This window comes from Sus scrofa, chromosome 13 (genome assembly GCF_054392235.1).
Source record: "Sus scrofa isolate SSC_HxYL_T2T_F1_AM1 chromosome 13, Sscrofa_HxYL_maternal_Yorkshire_Landrace_v2.0, whole genome shotgun sequence".
Classification (NCBI taxonomy): domain Eukaryota; kingdom Metazoa; phylum Chordata; class Mammalia; order Artiodactyla; family Suidae; genus Sus; species Sus scrofa.
The window spans coordinates 85,161,610-85,184,513 of NC_139395.1; the positions used below are offsets into that span (position 1 = coordinate 85,161,610).

The 22,904-nt window shown below is 45.9% G+C and overlaps 1 protein-coding gene across 8 annotated transcripts in view; it reads left to right on the top strand.

Annotated features, from left to right (window-relative positions):
* The window catches only part of XPC (XPC complex subunit, DNA damage recognition and repair factor), a 48,322-nt gene that overhangs the window by 22,802 nt on the left and 2,616 nt on the right, over positions 1-22,904 (top strand). For 3 of the 8 annotated variants that reach the window (XM_021069378.2, XM_013982006.3, XM_003132393.6), the window contains 8 exons: positions 314-471; positions 748-868; positions 14,818-14,907; positions 15,639-16,532; positions 17,591-17,751; positions 20,677-20,758; positions 22,333-22,467; positions 22,543-22,712. In XM_021069378.2, the coding sequence (XP_020925037.1) occupies positions 314-471; positions 748-868; positions 14,818-14,907; positions 15,639-16,532; positions 17,591-17,751; positions 20,677-20,758; positions 22,333-22,467; positions 22,543-22,712 (1,811 nt within the window). Of the gene's footprint in view, positions 1-313; positions 472-747; positions 869-11,884; positions 12,240-12,688; positions 12,851-13,796; positions 14,192-14,817; positions 14,908-15,638; positions 16,533-17,590; positions 17,752-20,676; positions 20,759-22,332; positions 22,468-22,542; positions 22,713-22,904 lie in introns of those variants that run through there. The other 5 variants (XM_084989545.1, XM_084989542.1, XM_084989546.1 and 2 more) reach the window with 5 other exon arrangements.

A 22,904-nucleotide genomic window follows, 5' to 3' on the forward strand; every position in this document is an offset into this window, starting at 1 on the left:
CCCCAGCTCTGTTCCTCCTGATCCTTTTGGAGCAAAACCCAGACTTTGTGACAGTTCATCCATAAATCCTTGAGTATGTGTCTCTAAGGGCAAGGCCTCTAAGAAGAGGGAAGTTTGTGTTGTATGGCATTGAGACTGGAGGCAGGGAGCATCTGGAGAGGAGGAGTTGAAGGCTAAGCCAGGGGCTGCTGGGAAAAGGAAGCATTAGTGTTGATGTGGAAGTGATGGCACATATTTCCTGTCCACAAAATGGCTTTGAGTTTGGCAGAAAAAAACCCTCTGGTTTTCAGCCTTCCGTTCTTCCTCTTGCCAGGTCCACCTTCTGTGTCTGCTGGCAAATGGCTTCTATCGAAATAGCATCTGCAGCCAGCCAGATCTGCGTGCCATTGGCCTCTCCATCATCCCAACTCGCTTTACCAAAGTGCCGCCCCAAGACGTGGATGTCTGCTACCTGTCGAACCTGGTGAAATGGTAGGGCCCTCTGGCCTGTCCTGCAGAAAATAGTGTAGGATTTGTGTCTCAGAGGCTGGGTGCAGGTCAGTGCCACAGACCCTCCATGGGGGACTGGGAATGCCCCCAGGGGTTGTGGTCTGAGTAGGGTCTTCGGTGATAAGTAGGAGTTAGCCAGATAGGCTGGGAAGAGGAGCCCAGGCCCCTCCCGAGACTCCCCCCTCTGAATTTTGGCTGCAAGAGAACAGTTCCTCTGTGCCCTGATCTCTGACATAGTGGTGCCTGGTTTCTCTCCAGGTTCATTGGAACATTTACAGTTAATGCAGACCTTTCAACCAATGAGCAGGATGGCCTGCAGACGACGTTGGAGAGGAGGTTTGCTATTTACTCTGCAAGAGATGATGAAGAGTTGGTCCATGTGAGTGACACCCCAGGGGCACTATTTTCATTAGGTCTGTTAAGCCAATGATCATGGCAGTCATGTGCCAGGTACTGGTCCAGCTCTTTTTGTATTTCCTTGCTCACTTCTCTCATAGAAAAATAAAAATAGGTACTGAAGCTCAGAGCTGCTGGGTCACTTTCTTCAGGTCATTCAGTTGGTAGCAAAGGAGTCAGATTGGGACCAGCATGAGCATCGAAGTCCTGCTCTGTCTCCTATTTGTTACTTGGTGTCCCGGTGTATTAAAGAAGCTAATTTTTGGTCAGGTACCCTAGATTGTTTATGGTAGTCAAAAAATACTGTTTAAAAGTTCCCAAGAGGAGTTGCTGGCATGGTGCAGTGGATTAAGAATTTGACTGCAGCTGCTCAGCTCTCTGCGGAGGTGTGGGTGTGATCCACAGCCCAGCACAGTGGGTTAAAGGATTTGGCGCTGCCACAGCTGCAGTATAGGTTGCAGGTATGGCTCAGAAGTTCCTGGCCTGGGAACCTCCATATGCCCTTGGTGTGGCCATTAAAAAAAAAAGTTCCAAGGAAATGTTTTCCAGATTAGCTGCTGAAATCCTTGAGCAAGCGTTCCTACCCTCCGAGCTGGGTGATGGCTGTGCAGTGAGGAGGGTTCTGTGCAGGAATCATGGTTAGGAATTTGTGTGCAGACTGGGTTCGTAAAATGCTTGAAAAGCCCTCAGGTTCCTCTCTCAGTAAAACAGAAATAGGTGGAAATACAGTTTGGTCCCTGGAAGATTCCTGTTGGTACATACATTGTGTCTAAACCTCAGATTCTATTTAGGGGAAGAGACAGGCTTTTTGTGTCTTTAAAGGCCAGATGACTGGCATCTTTTCTTCCTTTCACTTGGGGCTTGAAAAAGTCTGAGATAGCCGGCCAGTAATTCTGCTGTAATGCTATCACCCAGAGAAAAACAGTATTTCAGCATTGTCCTCCCAGACTTTGTTCCTGCGTTCCTGTGTTCATATGTTTGTTTTGCTTGTGCAGTTTTAGTAAGCAAGAAATACTTTTTTAAAGACGTAAACAGTTGAGTGACACTTGGTGCATTTGCCAGGTTGTACAGCCACCACCTCCATCTATTTGCAAAACATCCTCACTGCCTTAGAAGGAGACCCATATGCATCACACAGTTACTCCCCATTCTTCCTCCTCCTCCCATCTCCTCAAGTATCTGACACCCAACTGTCTTTGTTCCCTCACTATGGATTGACATATTCTGGATATTCCATATAAAAGAAGTCACAGTATAATCGGACCTCCTTATCTTCAGTTTCTGTATTCACAGAGTCAACCACCTGCCCATCTAATTTCTGTCTGCAGTTGGGTGAATCTGAGGATGCAGACCCTTGGATATGGAGGGCTGACTATACCATCAGATTTTCTGTGAGGGACTTCAGCATCTGTGGATTTTGGTCCCGAGGGAGTCCCTAAATCAGTCTCCAGCAGATAACTGAGGGACAACTTATGTGACCATTTCAAGGTTCATTCACATTTATAACACTCAGCAGTGCTTCATTCCTTTTTATGGTGAAGAGTATTCCATTGTCTGAATAGATCACATTTTGCTTATCCATTCATCAGTTGATGGTCATTTTCCTTGTTCTCCACTTTCCGGCTGTTGCGAAGAGCACTGCTATAAATATGTGGACAAGTATTTATATGGCTGCTTGTTTTCAGTTCTTTTGGGTGTATATACCTAGGAGTGGGGTTGCTGGGTCATATGGTAATTCTATGTTTAACTTTTGGAGGAACTGCCAAACTGGTTTACTTAGCAGCTGCACCATCTTACTTTCCCACCAGCAACATACAAGGATTCCAGTTTCTCCAAATCCTCACCAGTACTTGTTATTTTTCCATTTTTTGGCTTATAGTCATCCTAACAAATGTGAAGTGGTATCTCATTGTGGGTTTGGTCTGCATTCCCCCAGTGGTAAGAGTGGTTACCATCTTCTGTGCTTATTGGCCATTCACTTGTCTTCTTTGGAGAAATGTCTGAGTCCTCTGTCCATTTTTAAATTGTGTTCTTTGTCTTTTTGTTGTTGAGTAGTGAAAGTTCTTTATAATTTTGGATACTAGATGCCTGTCAGATACATGCTTTACAAATATTTTCTCCCATTCTATAGGTTGTCTTTTCAGTTTTTCATTAAGTCCTTTGATGCACAAAATTTTAATTTTCACAAAGTCCAGTTTTCTGTTTTTCTCTTGTTCCTTGTACTTTTGGTGTCATGTTAAGAATTGACTGCCAAATCCAAGATCATGATTTCCCCCTGTACTTTTGTGTAAGACCTGCATTTAGGTCTTTCATCCATGTAGAGTTAATGTTTATATATGATGTGAGGTAGATGTTCAGTATCCACTTGTCCCACCACATTCATTGAAAAGAATGGTCTTTCAGTTATTTGTTGTATGTTTGTTGTATTATTGTTCACTGTTTGTTGAAAAGATTAGTTTCCCAGTGGGAATGAACGGTCTTGGCACACTTAGCAAAAATCAGTTGACCATAGACACTGGACTCTGTTCTGTTCCATTCTTCTACATGTCAGGCCTTACACCAGTGCCATGCTTTTGTGGTGTAAGCTCCACAGCCCACAGCAACGCCAGATCTTTAACCCACTCAGCAAGGCCAGGGATCGAACCTGCGTCCTCATGGATACTAATTGGGTTTGTTGACCACTGAGCCACAACAGGAACTCCTAAATCTGTAGTAAGTTTTGAAATCAAAAGAATACAATCCTGTAATGCTCTTTTGACTCGTGGGGCGCTGTGCAATTTTAGGTTAATTTGATAGTCAACTTTTCCATTTCTGCAAAAAAAAAAAAGCCATTTTGACTGAGATTGCCTTGAATCTGTACATTGATTTGGGTAGTGTTGCTACATAGTACATATTAAGTTTTCCAGTCCATAAGTAGGGCAGTTTTTTTGTTTTTTTAAATTTCTTTAGTTGGGTTTTGTAGTTTTCAGTGTCCATGTCTTTCAGCTCTTTGCTTAAACTTTTTTCTAGGTATTTTATTTTTTTTAATGCTATTGTAATTTCCTTTTTAGATTGTTCATTGTTTTGTTCAGCAAAACAGCTGATTGTGTTAACTTTATATCTTGCAGCTTTGCTGAATTCATTTAGCAGTTTCATATGCATTCTTTGGGATTTTCTATATACACGATCTTGGCATCTGTGAATAGAGGTAGTTTTACTTTTCTAGCTTGGATGTCTTTTGTTTCTTGTTCTTGCCCAGTTGCTCTGGCTAGAACTTCCAGTGCAGAATAGAGAAGCAGTGGCAAAAGCAGGCATCCCTGGAAATCTCTGGTGGGCTCAGCAGGTTGAGGTTCCAATGTTGTCACTGATGTGGTACGGATTCAGTCCCCGGCCCAGGAACTTCCATATGCCACAGGCATAGCCAAAAAAAAAAAAAAAAAAAAAAAAAACAGACCTCCTTGTCTGGCTCTTGATACTGGGAGGGAAATATTTCACTATTTCACTGCCGAGTATCTTGGTTGTTCTTTATTTATTTTAATTGAAGTATAGTTGATTTACAATGTTATGTTTCAAATGTACAGCAGAGTGGTTCAGTATTTTTGCAGATTATACTCCATTATAGGTTATTGTAAGATAATGGATGTAGGTGTTCCCGTCATGCTCAGTGGAAATGATTGTGACTAGCATCCATGAAGATGCAGGTTCAACCCCTCACCTTGCTCAGTGGGTTAAGAATCTGGTGTTGGTGTGAGCTGTGGAGCTCGGATCCTGTGTTGCAGTGGCTGTGGCCTAGGCCGGCAACTTCAGCTCTGATTAGACCTCTCATCTGGGAACCTCTGTATGCTGTGGGTGTGGTACTAAAAAGATAAAAACAAACAAAAAAACCCCAATATAATGGTAAATCCTTGTTGCTTATCTATTTTACATGTAGTAGTTTGTATCTATTAATCTCATACCCTAATTTGGCTTCCCCTTCTCACTCCCCTTTGTAACAAGTTTGTTTGTCTGTGAGTCTCTTTCTGTTTTGTGTATACATTCATTGTATTTTTTTTTAGATGTCACATGTAAGTGATAACAAAGTATTTGTCTTTCTCTGCCTTATGTCATTTAACATAATATTCTCTAAGTCCATCCATGTTGCTGCAAGTTGCATTATTTCATTCTTTTGGATGGTTGGGTAGTATTCCATTGTGTGTGTGCGTGCGCGTGTCCCCAAGAGCGCAAGCTGCATTTTTATCCATTCCTCTGTCAGTGGACATTTAGGTTGCTTCCATGTCTTAGATATTGTGAATAGTGTTGCATTGAACATTGGGATGCGTGTATCTCCTTGAAATAGAGTTTTTGTTTTCCCTAGATATACCCAGGAGTGGAATTGCTGGATCATTTGGTAGTTCTATTTTTACTTTATTAAGAAACCTCTGTACTGTTCTCCATAGTGGATGCACCAATTTACATTCCTGCGAGCAGTGTACATAGGATTCCCTTTTCTTCACATCCTCTCCAACGTTTGTTATTTGTAGACTTTTTGATGATGGCCATTCTGACAGATGTGAGGTGATGCCTCATTGTGGTTTTGATTCACATTTCTCTAATAATTAATGATGTCGAGTATCTTTTTGTGTGCCTGATAACCATATTATGTCTTCTTTGAAAAAATGTCTGTTCAGATCTTCTGCCCTTTTTTTTTCCTTTGGCTGCACCTGTGGCATGTGGAAGTTCCTGGGCCAGGGATCAAACCCACACTGAAATTGCAGCCTGTTATCACAGCTGCAGAAATGCTGGATCCTTAACCTGCTGTGCTAAAAGGGAATTTCTGTGTTTGTTTTTTTTTGTTTGTTTGTTTGTTTTTCTGATGTTGAGTTGTTTGTTGAGCTGTTTGTATATTTTGGAGATTAACTCTTTGTCAGCTTCATCATTTGCAAATATTTTCTCCCATTCAGTAGATTGTCTTTTCATTTTGTTAATGGTTTCCTTTGCTATATGCAAAGACCTTTAAGTTTAATTCTGTTCCATTTGTTTATTTCCTTTGCCTTAGGAAACAGATTCAAGAAAATGTTGCTATGATTTATGTCAATCTTCTGCCTGTGTTCTTTTCTAGGAATTTTATGGTTTCTGGTCTTACATTTAGGTCTTTTAGTCATTTTGAGTTTAATCTTGCATATGGTGTGAGGGAATATTTTAATCAAATTGTTTTGAATGTAGCTCTCCAGTTTTCCCAGCACCACTTGTTCAAGGCACTGTCTTTTTTCCACTGTATATTGCTTCCCTTGTCCTAGATTAGTTGATGGTAGGTGCATGGGTTAATTTTCGGGAGCTCTATTCTGTTCTCTTGATCCATATGTTTGTTTTTTGTGCCTATACCATGTTGTTTTGATTATTCTAGCTTTGTAGTATTGTCTAAAGTCTCAGAAGGATTATGCCTCCAGCTTTTTTCATTTAGGATTGCTTTGTCAACTTGGGGTCTTTTATGGTTCCACACACATTTTAGGATTATTTGTTCAAATTCTGTGAAAAATGTCTGGTATTTTGATAAGGATAGCATTACTCCTGTAGATTGCTTTGGGTAGCATGGCCATGCTAATAATATTCTTCCGGGAGCTCCCACTATGGCACAATAGGATTGGCAACGTCTTGGGAACACTGGAACACAGGTTTGATCCCCAGCCTGGTGTTGCTGCAGCTGTGGCTTAGTTCGTAGCCATGGCTTGGATCTGATCCCTGGCCTAGGAGCTCCACGTGCTGCAGGGTGGCCAAATAATAATAGTAATAGTAATAATAACAATAATAGTCTTCCAATCCAAGAGCTTGGGATAGCTTTCCATTTCTTTGAACCATCTTCAGTTTTATCAGTGTTTTATGGTTTTCAGCATATAAGTCTTTTATTTCTTTAGTTAGGTTTATTCCTAGGTGGGTTTTTTTTTTTCCCTGTATATGCAGCATACAGAAGTTCCCTGGCAATACCAGATCCTTAACCACTGCACCACAGTGGAAACTTCCTTAGGTATTTTTTTAATGCAATTCTGTTTGTTTATTTTTATCAATTATATTTTTTTTTTGGCTGTGCCTGTGTCATATGGAAGTTCCTGGGGCAGGGTCTGAACTCATGTTACAGCAACTACCTGAGCCACAGCAGTGAGCACACCAGATCTCTTAACCACTAGGCCACCAAGGATCTCCTTGATGTGAATTTAAATGGAATTTTTAACTTTCTCTTTCTGATATTTGTTAATGTAAAGAAGTGCAACAGATATCTCTATATTAATCTTGTATTATGCCACCTTGCTGAAATCATTAATTCTAACAGTTTTTGTGTGAATTCTTTTTTTAATTACTCAAATGAATTTTATTACATTTATACCACAATCATTACAACCCAATTTTATAGCATTTCCATCCCAAACCCCCAGCCTATCCCCCCACCTCCAGCCTGTCTCCTTTGGAAACCATAAGTTTTTTTAAAAGTCTGTGAGTCAGTATCTGTTCTGCAAAGAAGTTCATTGTGTCCTCTTTTTAGATTCCACATGTAAGTGACAGCATATGATGTTGGTGTCTCACTGTCCGACTAATTTCACTTAGCATGATAATTTCTAGGTCCATCCATGTTGCTGCAAATGCTGTTATTTCTTTCGTTTTAATGGCTCAGTAATATTCCATTGTGTGTATGTACCACATCTTCATTATCTACTCCTGTCAATGGATTGTGTGGATTCTTTAGCGTTCTCTATATAGACTCGTTCTCTATATAGACTATCATGTAATCTGCAAATACTGTCAGTTTTACTTTTTCTTTTCTAATTTGGATGCCTTTTTCTTTTTTTTTTTGTCCGATTGCTGTAGCTAGGGCTTCCAATACTGTGTTAAATAGAAGCAGCAAGGGTGGGCATTCCTGTCTTATTTCTGAATTTATCAGGAGGGCTTTCAGTTTTCCACTGTTGAGTATTATGTTGGCTGCGGGTTTGATGTAGTTGCCTTTTGTCATGTTATGTTCCCTTTGTATCTACTTTGATGAGAGTTTTTAGCATGAATGGATATTGAATTTTGTCAAATGCTTTTTTTTTTTGGTCTTTTTGTCTTTTTGCCTTTTCTAGGACCGCACCCACAGCATATGGAGGTTCCCAGGTTTGGGGTCGAATTGGAGCTGTAGCCACCAGCCTACACCAGGGCCACAGCAACGCAGGATCCGAGCCACGTCTGCAACCTACACCACAGCTCACGGCAACACCAGATCCCCAACCCACTGAGCAAGGCCAGGGATCGAACCCGCAACCTCATGGTTCCTAGTCAGATTCGTTAACCACTGAGCCATGACGGGAACTCCATGTCAAATGCTTTTTCTGCATCAGTTGAGATGATTATATGATTTTTGTCTCCTCTTTTGTTAATGTGGTGTATCACATTGGTTTGTGTATTTGAAACCCTGGAGTGACTCTAATTCGATTATGGAGTATGGTCCGTTGTATGTATTGTTGGATTCGATTTGCTAATATTTTGTTGAGGATTTTTCCATCTATATTCATCAAAGATTTGGGGCTGAATTATGTTTTCTTGTAGTGTCTTTGGTTTTCATATCAGGGTGATTGTGGCTTCATAGAATGACTTTGGATTTTTTTATTTTTTTGTGTGTGGTTTTTTTTTTGGCCATGCCCATGGCATGTGGAAGTTCCTGGCCTAGGGATCAAATCTGTACCACAGCAGTGGCCTAAGCTGATACACAGTGACAACGCTGGATCCTTAACCCACTGTGCTATAAGAGAACTCCCATAGAATGACTTTAAGAGTGTTCCTGTCTCTTCATTTTTTGGGGGAATAGTTTGAGATAAACAGGTAAAAAAGTTCTGTTTTCTGTGTTTGGCAGAATTCCCCAGTGAAGCCAGCTGGTCCTGGACTTCCGTTTGCAGGGAATTTTTTAAATCGTAGATTCAGTTTTACTTCTAATGGACAGTCTGTTCAAATTATCTGTTTCTTCTTGACTCAGTTTTGGCAGACTGTATGTTACTAGAAACTTGTCCGTTTCTTCCACGTTGTCCAATTTGTTTGCCTACAAGTATTTGTAGTATTTTTTTTGTGGGTTTTTGTTTTTGTTTTTGTATTTCTGTGGTATCAGTTATTTGTCCTCTTTCATTTCTTATTTTGTTTGGGTCCTCTCTCTTTTCTTTTTGGTAAGCCTGGCTAGAGATTTGTCAGTTTTGTTCATCATTCAAAAAAAAAAGAAATAGCTCTTGGTCTTATTGCTATTTTTTATTTATTTATTTTTTTTTGATCTCTCTTTTATTTATTTGCTCTTTGATTTTTTTTTCCCTTTTTTTCTTTTTTTAGGACTGCACCCATAGCATATGGAGAGTCCCAAGCTAGGGGTCACATTGGAGCTGCACCTGCTGGCCTATACCACAGGTACAGCAACACCAGATCCAAGCTGCGTCTGTGACCTACACCACAGTTCATGGCAACGCCAGATCTTTAACCCACTGAGCGAGGCCAGAGACCAAACCCGCATCCTCATGGATACTAGTTGGCTTCGATACCACTGAGCCACAATGGGAACCCCCTCCCTGATCTTTATTATTGCCTTCCTTTTGCTGAGTTTGGGTCTTGTTAGTTCTTTTTCTAAATCTTTTAGGTGGCAGGTTATCTTGTTTATTTGAGATTTTTTTAGTTTTTGTGGAAGGCCTATATTACTGTCAACTTTCCTTTTAGAACTGTTTTGCTGCATCCCATAGATTTTGTAAGACTATGTTTTCATTTTCATTCGTCTTGAAATAATTCTGATTTCCTCTTGGATTTCATCGACTCTTACTTAGTAGCATATTGCTTAGACCTCATGTATTTGTTCTTTTCCCATTTTTCTTTCTGTGGTTGATTTCTAGTTTCATACTGTCGTGGTCAGAAAAAATGCTTGAAAATATCTATCCTCTTAAATTTGTAGAGGCTTTTTGCTTTTTGTTTTTGTGATTTAGTATGTGGTCTATCCTTGAGAATGTTCCTTGATTACTTGAAAAGAAAGTGTGTTCATTGTTGTTGTTGTTTAATATAGTGTTCTATATATATCTAAGCCCAACTGGTCTGTTGTGTCATTTTGTACCTCTGTTGCCTTACCAATTTTTCTGTCTGGATGATCTGTCCATTGATGTAGGCGGGTGTTACAGTTTTTTACTATTATTATACTCCTGTCAATTTTTCCTTTTCTGCAAGAAAAGCAAGTCTCAAACTAGGGTACATGAATTTTCTTTTCTTTTCTTTTTTTTTTTTAAGGGCCACACCTGTGGTATATGGAAGTTCCCAGGCTAGGGGTTGAATTGGAGCTGCAGCTGCCAGCCTATACCACAGCCACAGTAATGCCAGATCTGAGCCATGTCTGCAACCTGTGCCACAACTTGCGGCAGTGCTGGATTCCTAACCCAGTGAGTGAGGCCAGGAATCGAATTCACATTCTCATGGATACTCATGGATAGTCAGGTTCGTTTCCTCTGAGCCACAGTGGGAACTCTTGATTTATATATTTAAATGCTCCTGTATTGGGGGTATATGTGTTAACAAGTGTAATATGCACTTTTTCTGTTGATGCCTTCATTGTTATGTACTATCCTTGTTTTTCTTTTCTTTTGTTCTTCTTTGGCTGCCCTGTGACAAGGTTCCCAGGCCAGGGATCAGATCTGATCTGCGGTTGCGACCTATGCCACAGCTGCAGCAATGGTGGATCCTTAGCCCACTCTGCTGGGGGCCAGGGATTGAATCTGCATCCCAGCACTCCAGAGATGCTGCTGATCCCTTTGCACCACAGCAGGAACTCCCTTCTTTGTCTTTATGGTCTTTGTTTAAAGTCTACTTTGTTTTTTATGAGTATTGCTATCCCTGCTTTCTTGTTGTTTCCATTTCATGAAATGTTTTTCCATTTCTCACTTTCAGTCTGTGTGTCTTTCTTCCTAAAGTGCATCTCTTGTAGCAGCATGTCTTTTGATCTGAGCATTTATTAGTCGATTGACATTTAAAGTAATTACTGACAGGTATGTATTTATTGCCATTTTAGGTCTTGTTTTCCAGCTGTCTTTTATTTCTTTTTGTCTTTCCTTTTGTAGTTTGATGATCTCCTTTGGTAGTATGCTCGAATTCCTTCTTGTTTTTTGTGAATTTATTGTATGTTTGATTCTTGGTTACTATGGAGTTTCAAGTATATTGCTCCATATCTATATCTATTTGGTTTAAGCTGATAGTCATACAAGTTCAAACACTCCCCTCCACATTTTCTGGTTCTAATGTTCTGCTTTCTATCTTCTTGCTTATTCTTTTGCTATTAGTTGTAGTTATACTCATTTCACAAAGCTTTTTGATTATTTTTTAACTTGTGTACTGACATATTTCAGTGACCTTCAGTCCTTTTATATATTTTCCTTTCTTGTTGTGATTTTCCCTTTACAGTAGTTTCTTTTAGTGTAACTGAATTACTTTAGTTTTTGCATCTTTTACTCTCTCCTTTAATTCTAAATATGATCTTGCTGGGTACAGTATCCTATGGTTTTTAGCCATAACTTCTTCCAGTACATTTTTGATCCTCTTTTCTCTTTCTTCTTCTTGGAACCCATGTGCCAACCTGTGCAAAGGTTGGCATGCTTTGTATTATCCTTTAGATCTCATATATTGCTTTATTTTTGCTTTCCATTTATTTTTCTGTTTGTTCTTCTGATTGGGTGATTTCTATCATTCTGTCTTTCAAATCATCTATTCATTCTTCTGTGTCATTCTCCTATTCATTGCTTCTAAATTGCTTTCTATCTCGGCAATTGTGTAATTTTGATAGGTTCATCTTTATAGTTTCTTGTTCCTTGGTACAGAAACCTGCATTTCTATCAATAATCTTTCTTAATTCTTTAGCATTTTTATTACCTCCTTTTTGAACTTGGGGTCTAGTAGACTGGTGAGGTCTGTTTCATTATTTGTTCTTTCAGAGGATTTCTTTTGTTCTTTAACTGGCTGTAGTTCCTTTGCTTTTTGTTGTACTTTGTTCATCTCTATGAATTTAGGAGAAACTGTTACCTACTGTTGTCTTGGCAGAGTATTGTTATGTGGGAGCATCTCTGTGTAGATTGTGAGTGTTCAGTAGTTTTGTGCTAAAGCTTGTTTTGGTGTGGATGCCAGCCGTTTCATTCCTCCGAGTGTGCTGGCCGTTATCCCCTTATCCAGACGGTGTGACTGGTGTGATGATGAGGGTGTGGCCCCTGGTGTGTGGTGGGGCCTTCTCTTTGCCTTGTGACTGTCACCTCCCTGTAGGGGCTGGCGACTGCTCCCCAGGCTTTGGAGTAGATCACATTCCATTGCCCTTGAGTGTGTGCCTTTCCCTGAAGGAGGTGACCACTGAAGGAAATGAGGCCTGTGCTTTTATGGTGAGTCCTTGTGCCGTCTCTGTAGGCATCTACAGTTGCATTTGGCAGCAGCCCAGGACTGCCTCTTTCTCTCTTGTTTTTGCCCTATATCTGCTGTAAGGCTGTGGTGTGGATGAGACTGCAGGAATCCAGGTGTGGAAATCAGGGCCTTGTGGCTGCAGGAATCTGGGTGCCTGTACTGCCATGCGGGACCTGGGCTGCCCCTGACAGGCCTCTCCCAGGACCAGAACTAGCGCTAAGCTGCAGGGTGGGGTGGGCACAGCCAGGTACTCCTGCCAGGGCCTGTCAGCCCAAAATTCAGAACCTGGCAGAATGTTTTTGTGCCACTGCCTGGTGCACTCACCCATAGTGTCTGCTGTGCCCAGACTGCGTTTGTCATGTGTGCAGGGCTCTCGGCCACTCCTGCCTGTGTCACGTGTGCACTTAAAACACCCCAGGCCCTCTGGAGTATCTGTGCAGCTGGGTTGAGTCCTCTCACGGGCTTGTCTGCTCAGGATTCATTGCTTAGCTGCTGTGCATTCTTGAGGAATTGCGTGGTGTGTGTGCTGACACTGTCTGCCCAGCGCTCCCCATCCTGTGTGCACTGACAGTGGTCTCAGCAGTACCCCCAGGTAACGCCATCTGACTCTGTGCAGCTCGACTGAATCTGCACCTATCTAGCAACAGGCTGTGGTGTGGAGTGAGCGGGGTCAGGACCTTTACCCCTTTGGGTTGGGGAGGGGGCGGGGTCTCTCCCTGCTGTGGATGCTGGCACACCACCCTCCCCACTCCTCGCCAGTCATTCTGGGCTTCTCCGGCCTTCCATCTCTCTTGGGCTTCCCAGCAGGCAGCAATGCTCCCAGAGCAACCTTCTCTTCCTGGCAGATCCTCCCAGGGCTCTGGTCCCAACCTGGCGCCATCGCCATCCCTTTTTCTGTCCTCCCTGATGATGTGGAGACGTGTCTTGCAGCTTTGGTCATGGGCGTCTTCAGTCAGTTTCCAGTTCATTTTCTGTGGCACTTGTGCCACATGGACGTGTGATTGGATGTGGTGGGGGGGAGGTGAGCTTCATCCTTCTCCCATTTTGACCCCTCTGTTGGGAGTGTTTTGATTTTTGATTCAGTCTCCTGTTATAGGTCTCTTCAGATTTTCTGTTTTTTTCTTGAGTCAGTTTTGGTAATTCGTGTGTTTCTAGGATTTGTCCTTTTTACTTTGTCACAGAGTATTTGGTATCGGAATAGCAGAGTTTTTGAATTTGAATACTTTCCTCACTGATCCTATTGACAGATCATTTGTTAGTGGTGGTGACCATACGTATTTGTGCAGCACAAGGCCATTGCGTACATGACCTTATCCAGTCTTCCTGTGGTCCTGTGAGGAGGACAAGGTGGGGTGGTTACGAAGCTTCTGGGTTTAGAGCATCACTTGGTGGCTTTGTCATGCTCAGTTATCCTGCCTTAGATCTATGCTACTACTCCGACCACACTCCAAGGACCTGGGGCACTGATGGACACTTGTGTGGTATTAGTTGTGTCAGTTACCAGTCAACTAAACTGTAGGTTTCTTTGTGTTTTCCAGGTTTTCCCACTGATGCCCTTTCTCTGTCCCAGGACCCAGCCCAGGCTCTGGTGGTCTTGGCCCCACCCCCACCCCAGGCTATGGCAGGGAACCGGGCCTCCCTTGATTTCATACCCGGATGCTGTTGAAGAGCACTGTTTAGGAATTTTGTGGAGTTTCCCAATTTAGGTTTCTTTGATGTTTTCTTGTCTTCCTCATTTTTAACTCCAGAAGAAACAAGGCAAAAGTAGTTGTTTTTTTTTTTTTTTTCATATAACCTGAATTTTCACAGGAAACCTGCATTCCAGTTTCTGACTCTTCCCCAGCTTTCCCAGGAGGGAAATGAAGGTGGTCCATGTGGAAGGTCATGTGGGGAGGTCGTGCTCAGGTGCTGCCTCATGCTTGCTGTCCTGAAGGTTAATTCCCACAGGGAGGCCCCTCCTTCCAAGTTAACAGGGTTTTTGGACTGCAGCCTCTGGTGAAGGGGGGCTGTGGAGATGGGGTAGAGGGGAGGGGCTGCAGGGTCTGATGATGGGATGTCTTTTCTCTCAAAGTGATAGTTTTATTATTTTGTCACAAACACAACACATGTTGAGTGCCAAACAATCAGAAGTAGGTAAGCTGGGGGAAAAAAACCACCAGTGAACACCTGTAACCCAACGTATGGATCCTTTTCCAAACATACATACATGTTTATGTCCATATAAGATTTTTTTTCACAAAAACTAACATTACTCATTAAAAAACAAACTTCTAATTGGTGCACCTTGTAAATCAACTATACTTTAATTAAAAAAAAATTTAAATAAAAAACAAAATTCTCTTTTCCTTTAATAAATGGTTACTTTTCCCCACTTTTCTACAAAGATAAATCTCTGCAGTATCATTTTAATCGGGTTGAGGATTCCAGGCTCCTACTGTTAGACAGTTTGGTTGTTTGTAGTGTTTCCCCCTCATAAACAAGCACCACACCAACAGCGTGGGATTATTCAAATCCTTTATTCCTTTCTGAAGATAAGCATGTTATTCTTTTTCGTTACAGATATTTCTGCTAATCATCCGGGCCCTGCATCTCTCTGCCCGACTTGTGCTGTCCCTACAGCCAATTCCGCTGAAGTCGTCAGCAGCAAAGGTGAGATTCTTGGGGCCTACAGAGAAAAGGAGAAGCGAGGAGTTATCAGACTTAAACAGACATGGCCGTGAGGCGAAATCTGAAGGTTGGTCTTGGTGGAGCAGCTCCCTCTGTGCCTGTGTCATGGGTTCTGCGCCAAGAGGACTGTGCTCCTCAATGCTCTGCTTTCCGCCCTGGAAAGCGTTAGAACGGAGAGGTTTTTGACCTCCTCGGCACTGGAGTGAGGATGGTGAGGGCTCTGACCTCTGCCTTCACTGTGTTGGGGGCTGACCACTGTGCTCCTTGGGATGCTTGGTAGTCAGGTTAATATTCTGAATTCCTAGTACTGCAGCTTTATGAAGTCCATTAGCATTGGTTTGCAGAATGCCATATGTACAAAGGTGGCCACTGTTGCTGAGGAAACAGACTCAGGTTACATACTTCACCCAAATCACATGACAAGTAGGAAGCAGAACTGGAATGGGAACCTGGGTTTGTCCATTTCCAGATGCTGTGCTCTTTTTCCTGTGCTGCACTTTACAGTGAAAAGGGTTAGATTTTGGCCTCATGTAAGGTGCAGTGGGATTTAGCGGGTGCTTTCTAACAGCCCTACCTCATAGCCAGCCTGTCACTGAGTTGGGACGTCCTGTGTACGCTAGTACTCCAGCTGTGACTCTGTCCTGGTAGATGACAGCATTTCTGTTGTGGCATTAGCACAAAAGAAAAAGCAAAAATTATCTATTTTGTTTAAGGGAAAGAAAGCTTCCAAGGAGAGATCCACAGAGGGACCTGGGTGTTCCTCAGAAACTTCCAGCCCAGGTCCCGCAAAGCAAACCAAACTGAAGAGCAGCAGCGGAAACAGACGGGAGGACCCCTCTTCTGAGGGTACCAGTGGTCCCCGGGCCAAAGGGAAGGGGAGCAAGGCGGCTGCAGCCACGAAGAAACAGAGAGAGCCGTCCTCCAGCGGGGAAGAGGAGGGCAAGGCGGCAGGGCAGCAGGGTGAGGCCCGGAGACCTGCACGCGGACGGCGGCGGCAGGCAGCCACCAGGGTATCTTACAAGGAGGAGAGTGGCAGTGACAAGGCCAGCAGTAGCTCTGACTTTGAGCTCTCCAGTGGGGACAGCCATTGCCCATCCGACGAAGATTCTGAGCCTGGCCTCCGGAGGCAGAGGAGAGCCCCAGGCCTGCCGAGGACAAAGGCGGGGGCCAAGAGTGACTCCAGGTCCCAGCGTGGCAGCCACCCCAAGCCCCCAGGCTTTCTGGCAGCATCTGCAGGCCCGCCAGGCAGTAAGCGTAAAGGAGGCAAGAAGACATCCGTGCGTGGGGAGGAGGCAGACGGAGGGAAAGTGGCTGGTGTGGACCACTGGCTGGAGGTGTTCTGTGAGCGGGAGGACAAGTGGGTGTGTGTGGACTGTGTGCACGGGGTGGTGGGCCAGCCCCTGACCTGTTACCAGTACGCCACCAAGCCTATGACCTACGTTGTGGGCATCGACGGTGATGGCTGGGTCCGTGACGTCACCCAGAGGTATGATCCTGCCTGGATGACAGCTACCCGCAAGTGCCGGGTGGACGCCGTGTGGTGGGCCGAGACCCTGCGACCCTACCGGAGCCCGCTGCTAGAGAGGGAGCAGAGGGAGGACCAGGAGGTGAGGCCTTGGTACAGGGGCTACGGCCCATCGGGTGTGAAGGTCCTTCCATGCTTGAGCACCTGCTAGATGCCCAGCCCCATGTCACATGTTTCTAGTGCATTATCCCGGTTAATTATCACAGCAACAGTATGGAGCTGGGGTTAGGGCAGCCTTAGCTTTGCCAGTTAAACATTTAGGAAAGATGAGCTGACTTAGTATTTGAACCCAGTTGGTCTGGCTTTGAAGCTTATGTACTTTGGGTTATTGCTGGGTTATGAGTTTGGAGCGTTATGTAAGTCAGGTGAGTGGTTCTGGGTGAAAGGGGAAAACACTCAGCAGAGTCACTCGCCACATCTCAGCGAGCACACTCTCACCAGCCAGCATCCCTGCCTGGACCCAGAGCACTTGCCCCACAGGAGGGGGTCTTGGGCCAGGTAGTACCTCCCAGGTTGGGGCTCTGGGGAGCAGGCTCTGAGGCGGCATCAGGGCCCTGAGACTGCCAGGTAGAGTGGCTTGGGCTTGCCAGTGGGTTGCCCTGGTTCCTCGGGGTGCAAGCAGCTCATCCTGTATTGGGCTTGCTCGGGGATGTGACAGGGTCCTGGGAGTCAGGCAGACCGTGTTGTAACTAACATAGCTTGAGGGCTTGTCATGGAAGCTGGCAGGGCAGGGTCCTTCCTGCTTCCCACTTGCTGCTCCCCTTCGTGCACTGCGGGAACGGAGGACCCTGGTGAGTGGGAGGTGGCTGAGAGCAGTGGGGCGGCCGCGGGAGGCCAGCTCCTTGAAAGTGTTGATCAAGTGGACAATGTGTGAACACTCTGGTGTCCTGTGGGGTCAGGGCCCCTGGACCCATGACCCAGAGTCATGGTTTCACGTCAGGGGAGGCCCTCTGGGGAGGGCTCTGCTTAGGCTGGCTGAGGTGTCTGAGGGCAGGGCGACTTGCCCAGGTCGCCTTTGGACTTAGCAGAGTGCAGGGCAGCACCAGGAGCCCAAAGCCTGCTCTGCTGTTTGTCACCCCAAGTGGGCCAAGGGTCGCCCCCAAACCTCCCTTCGTGACATCGTTTCTCTGGCCTTTGCAGTTTCAGGCAAAGCACCTGGACCAGCCTATGCCCACTGTCATCGGCACATACAAGAACCACCCGCTGTATGCCCTGAAGAGGCACCTCCTAAAGTATGAGGCCATCTACCCCGAGACGGCTGCCATCCTCGGCTACTGCCGTGGGGAAGCCGTGTACTCCAGGTACAGCGGGTGTGTGGGCTTTGTGGATGCAGGGGCGAGGGAGCTGGACAGTTACCCGAGCAAGAACCAAAAGATCAGGAGGGGAGAAAAGATACAGAGGAAAAAAGTAGACAAGTAAGGTTTATATAGAGAAATAAAGAACACACCCCTACAGTACAAGTCAAAAAATGCCGAAGGAAGGAATGAAGGATTTGATAATGAAAATCAAAGTGAGTGGTATTTTAACGGGGACAGCATTTCAGTTTGCAGATATGAAGAAGTTCTGCAGGTGATGGAGGGGTGGATGCACAAGAGTGTGAACATATCTGATGCCATTGAACTGGGCACTTGAACATGGTCAAGGCATGAATGTTGTGATGTGTGTGTTTTATCCATAGTAAAAAGAAATTGCCAAAGGAAGGGTGAAGGGAGTAAGGTGTAGAAAATAAATGTAAAATATACACAAAATTAAAACTGAAAAAATTTTAATAATACAAACTTTGGGTGAGTAAAAATTCACACTAGGAGCAGAAATTTAAGAAATAGCAATAAAGTGATTTTTAAAAACATTGGACATGCAAGACCAAAAAATAGAGGACGTTGTTAATAAATGGGAAAAGAAGGAGACAGAAACTTGGGGAAACATACAGGAGTAGGCGGCTGGAGTCCTGCCTGCAGCTCAGCCCCAAGGGGTGCCCTCCTGAGCCTCCCTGGGCTTGTGGGAACGTTCTCTCCCCTATCTAGTCAGGCCCTCAGCTCCCCACCTCAGTGTCCAGGGCCCAGCCACCAACAGAGGATGTGGCACAGACATCTTCACATGGAGGGGATGTCTGGTGGGAAGGGGGTGCCTATGTGGAGAAAGTCTTATAGGCAGACTTTTTTTTTTTTTTTTTTTTTTTTTTTTTTTGGCTTCATGTGGAAGTTCCCAGGTCCCAAATCAGAGCCATAGCTGCCGGCCTACACCACAGTCACAGCAACACAGGATCCGAGCTGCGTCTGTGACCTACATCACATCTCATGGCAACGCCAGATCCTGGACCCATTGAGCAAGGCCAGGGATCAAACCCACGTCCTCATGGATACTAGTCCAATTTGTTAACACTGAGCCACAGTGGGAGCTCTGGACCTTTTTTTTTTTTTTTTTTTTTTTTTGTCTTTTTGTCTTATTTTTAGGGCTGCACCTGTAGCATATGGAGGTTCCCAGGCTAGGTGTCTAATCGGAGCTACAGCTGCCAGCCACAGCCATAGCCACAAAAACGCCAGATCCGAGCCGCATCTGCAACCTACACCACGGCTCACGGCAACACTGGATCCTTAACCCACTGATCGAGGCCAGGAATCAAACCAGCAATTTCATGGTTCCTAGTCGGATTTGTTTCCAGTGTGCCACGATGGGAACTCCTGGACTTCTTTTTTTAATGTAGTAAGAAATACAGAACAAAATTTACCTCTGAACCATTTTTATTTTTTCCTTTTTAGGCCCACACCTGCAGCATATGGGAGGAAGTGCCCAGGCTAGGGGTTGAATTAGAGCTGTAGCCACTGGGCTCCACCACAGCCACAGTAACACCAGATCTGAGCTGTGTCTGCGACCTACACAGCAGCTCAAAGCAGCGCCAGATCCTTAACCCACTGGGTGAAGTCACAGATCGAACCTGGATACTGGTCGGTTTTGTAACCCACTGAGCCACAGCAGAAACTCCAGAACCATTTTTAAGTGTCCAGTTCAGTAGTGTTAAGTACGTCCATGTTACTGTGAACTGTCCCTACCATCTCCAGAACTTCTCCATCCTTGCGCCGGGCCATGGCCACCCCCTTCTGCTTCCCGCCTCTGTGAATTTGACTCCCCCAGGCACCTTGCATAAGTGGGGCAAGTCCTGCAGTATGTGTCTCTATGTGACTGGCATCCATTGATGGACACTTAAGTTGCTTCACCTCTGTGGCTGTTGTGTTTAGTGCTGCCGTGAACACGGGTGCGCAGATATCTTTGAGACCCTGCTGTCAGTTCTTTGGGGGTTATATGCCCAGAAGTAGGGTTTCTGAGTCACAAGGTAATTCTGTTTAACTCTTCAAAGAACCTCTGTACTGTTTTCCACAGTGGCTGCACCCTTTTACCTCCCCCAGCAGAGGATCAGGGTGCCGGCGTCTTCACACCCTTGCTAGCACTTATTTTCTGGTTTTCGACGATAACATCCTAGTGGGTGTGAAGTGGTTAGAAGCTGAGGTTTATTCAGAAAGGATTGTCTACATCCTCATCCCTCTGTCTCCTTGACAACGTCCAGATGCTGCCTGCCCACGTGCCCTGCTGCCTTCCTGCTCCTGCCTGCAAACCATGACCTTGACCTAGCCCTCCTTGGGGGCAGCACTTACTGTCCTTGATCGAGGGGGGCACTGAGTCTCAGGAAGGGGCGCAGAGGAGGTGTGGCCCTGTCCACAGTGCTGTGCAAACATCGGCCACAGCCTGGGGGCAGGAGGGGTGCCTGATTCCTGCACTGTAGACTTCCTTGCCCAGTGCAGCCCCACTCCTAGGGCGCTGAAGAGAGGGGTGGGCCTTGCTGAAGGCTTGGCAGGAGAAAGCAGGGGGCGTGTGGGAAAGTAGGCTGGGCTGTGGCTGAGCTTGGTAGGGGTGAGGCCAGAGGGGTTCTCCCACCAGCACATGGTTGAGAATCCTAATCCCTTTACTTGAGTTCCCACATCCTCTCTGGGGCCCGTGTCTCTTTTCTGGACTCTTGTTCCTCTAAGTTGAGATTTGTAAGTGGAGGCACCCCCCATGAGACAGCAGGTCCCTGTTCCTGACGCGGGTCCCTGGTGCTCTGGGCGAGGCTCTGAGGTGACTCTACCCTTCTCCTGGGGGTGGGGGGAGGCAGCTGGGCCTGTGGGCTCCTGGGCACATGGTGCTCCAGCAGAGGTTGTGAACCGTCTTGTGTCTCCTGTTGGTTCCTGCAGGGATTGTGTGCATACCCTGCACTCCAGGGACACGTGGCTGAAACAAGGGAGAGTGGTGAGGCTGGGAGAAGTGCCCTACAAGGTAACAGTGGGACCAAGGGCGCCGCGTGGGGACAGGGACTTCTGGTCGAGGAGGGGAGAGCATGTCACTTCTGGGGACTTTGTGGGAGATGGGCTTCCTGAGCACATGGGAAACCTAGGTTGGAAAGCAGCCCTTGGACCCCTGCCGTGTACCTAAGGTGCTGCAGGTCAGAACCGTGTCCCCCTCTCGTTCTGAGGCCGGACCCTGCTCTGCATGAGCACATGCACCTGCCCTCGCTGCCCCTCCTGTTTTGCATGTACGTGATCTCTGCTGAGCACCGGGGCAGTTACTACCACGATGTCTATTTCATAGAAAACATAAACTCAGGAAGTGTAACTTGCTGGAGGCCTCAGCTAGTGAAATGTGGTACACAGGCCAGGTCCCTTTCTGCCTTGCCTCCCCTGCAGCTGCTTCTCTGGCCCTTGGTGCTGTGCTGCTTGGTTAGCTTCCCAGAGAAGCGTGAATTGAGCACAGACCCACACGGGCTTCCACAGGCACAGGCCTGGTTCAGCCAGTGGAGGAACTGTGGCCCGTCCTGGGTCACAGTCACTTTGCTTTGTCAGATCCCTGGGCTGAGGTGGTAAGCTGGGCGGGTGCAGAGGACTCAGTCAGTTGGGCAGGAGCTGAGGCTTGAGGAGCAGGTTGCAAGCATGTTTGACTGCCCTGCTCTGGGCCTGGCAGGCAGCTGGGCTCTCAGGCCTGTCACCTTTCTCCCAAGCTCCTTGTCAATCCCTAGTCTCTTCACTCTGGACACTTTCTGATAGAAACATGTGCACCATACATTTACATTTTTTAGCAGCCACGTTCAAAACTTAAAACAGGTAGAATTTTAACATTTGAATACACTTAGATACATCTGAAGTACTGTCATTTCAACCTGTACTGTTTGGAAATGATAGAGAGGTATTTTACATTCACTTTTTCTTACTAAGGCTTTGAAATCCAGTGTGTATTTCAGCTTCAACACATGTCAGTTCATTGCAGCCCTGTCTCAGATGTGCAGGTCCACATGTGATGGTGGGGATGATGAAGCACCATTCTAGAATAGTCCCAACCCTCAGGACTTCCCTGTTCTCATCCCTCCATCTGCCTCTTCATCTCTTCCTGGGTCAGAGCCCCCTTCCCAGCCATGGCCCAGCCCCAGTCCATTATCTTTCTGAAACACAGACCCTGTGTGACATTTTCTCATGTAGCTGCCCTCTGTCTAAAGCCCCTTCTTCCACAGTGTTGGTGTTGGCCACGAGGGGGTGGGTCAGGGGTCCCAAACTGTTGGTGCCTCCTATCCTGGCCTGGCATGCACCATCTCTTGAGTCTCACCTTCCCCTTCAGTGATGGACACGGTGCATAGCACAGCGTTCAAGGCATGTACTGGTCCGCACGAACTGTGACTGTGGGTGAACTGTTTGCACCTCCTGGTTGCTCACCTGCAAACTGGAGGTGGTCACAGACTACCTTCTGGGTGTGTTGAAAAGACTAAGTTCACACACAGAGCACTGAGATTAGTGCACAGTGTACAGTGAGTGCTCAGGAAGTAGCGGCCTCTCTTGTGAATGGTGGCTTTCCCTCCGGCGCAGATGGTAAAAGGCTATTCTAACCGGGCCCGGAAGGCCCGCCTGGCCGAGCCGCAGCTGCGGGACCACAACGACCTGCCCCTGTTTGGCCAGTGGCAGACCGAGGAGTACCAGCCGCCTGTGGCTGTGGACGGGAAGGTAAGGGCCAAGTTCAGTGGAGTTGGGACCACAAAAATTCTCTGCAGCTGGCCAGACCCATGTGCCACCCCACAGGTCCCCCGGAATGAGTTTGGGAACGTGTACCTCTTCCTGCCCAGCATGATGCCTGTGGGCTGCGTTCAGCTGAATCTGCCCAACCTGCAGCGTGTGGCCCGGAAGCTGAACATCGACTGTGTCCAGGCCATCACTGGCTTTGACTTCCACAAAGGCTACTCTCATCCCATGTGCGTGAGGGGCCTCCCGTGGAGGCTGGAGGGAGGGCCGGGAGGTTGTGGAGAAGGGGTAGGTTGGTGTGGGGCTGGCTGGCTTTCAAGGTTTTACTCTGGCTTCCATCCCAAGGCTGCAGGACCAGTGAAACCAGTGTCCTAGTGATGCTGAATTAAAACACTGTTCCAGGGATGGTTGGGGTCAGCATC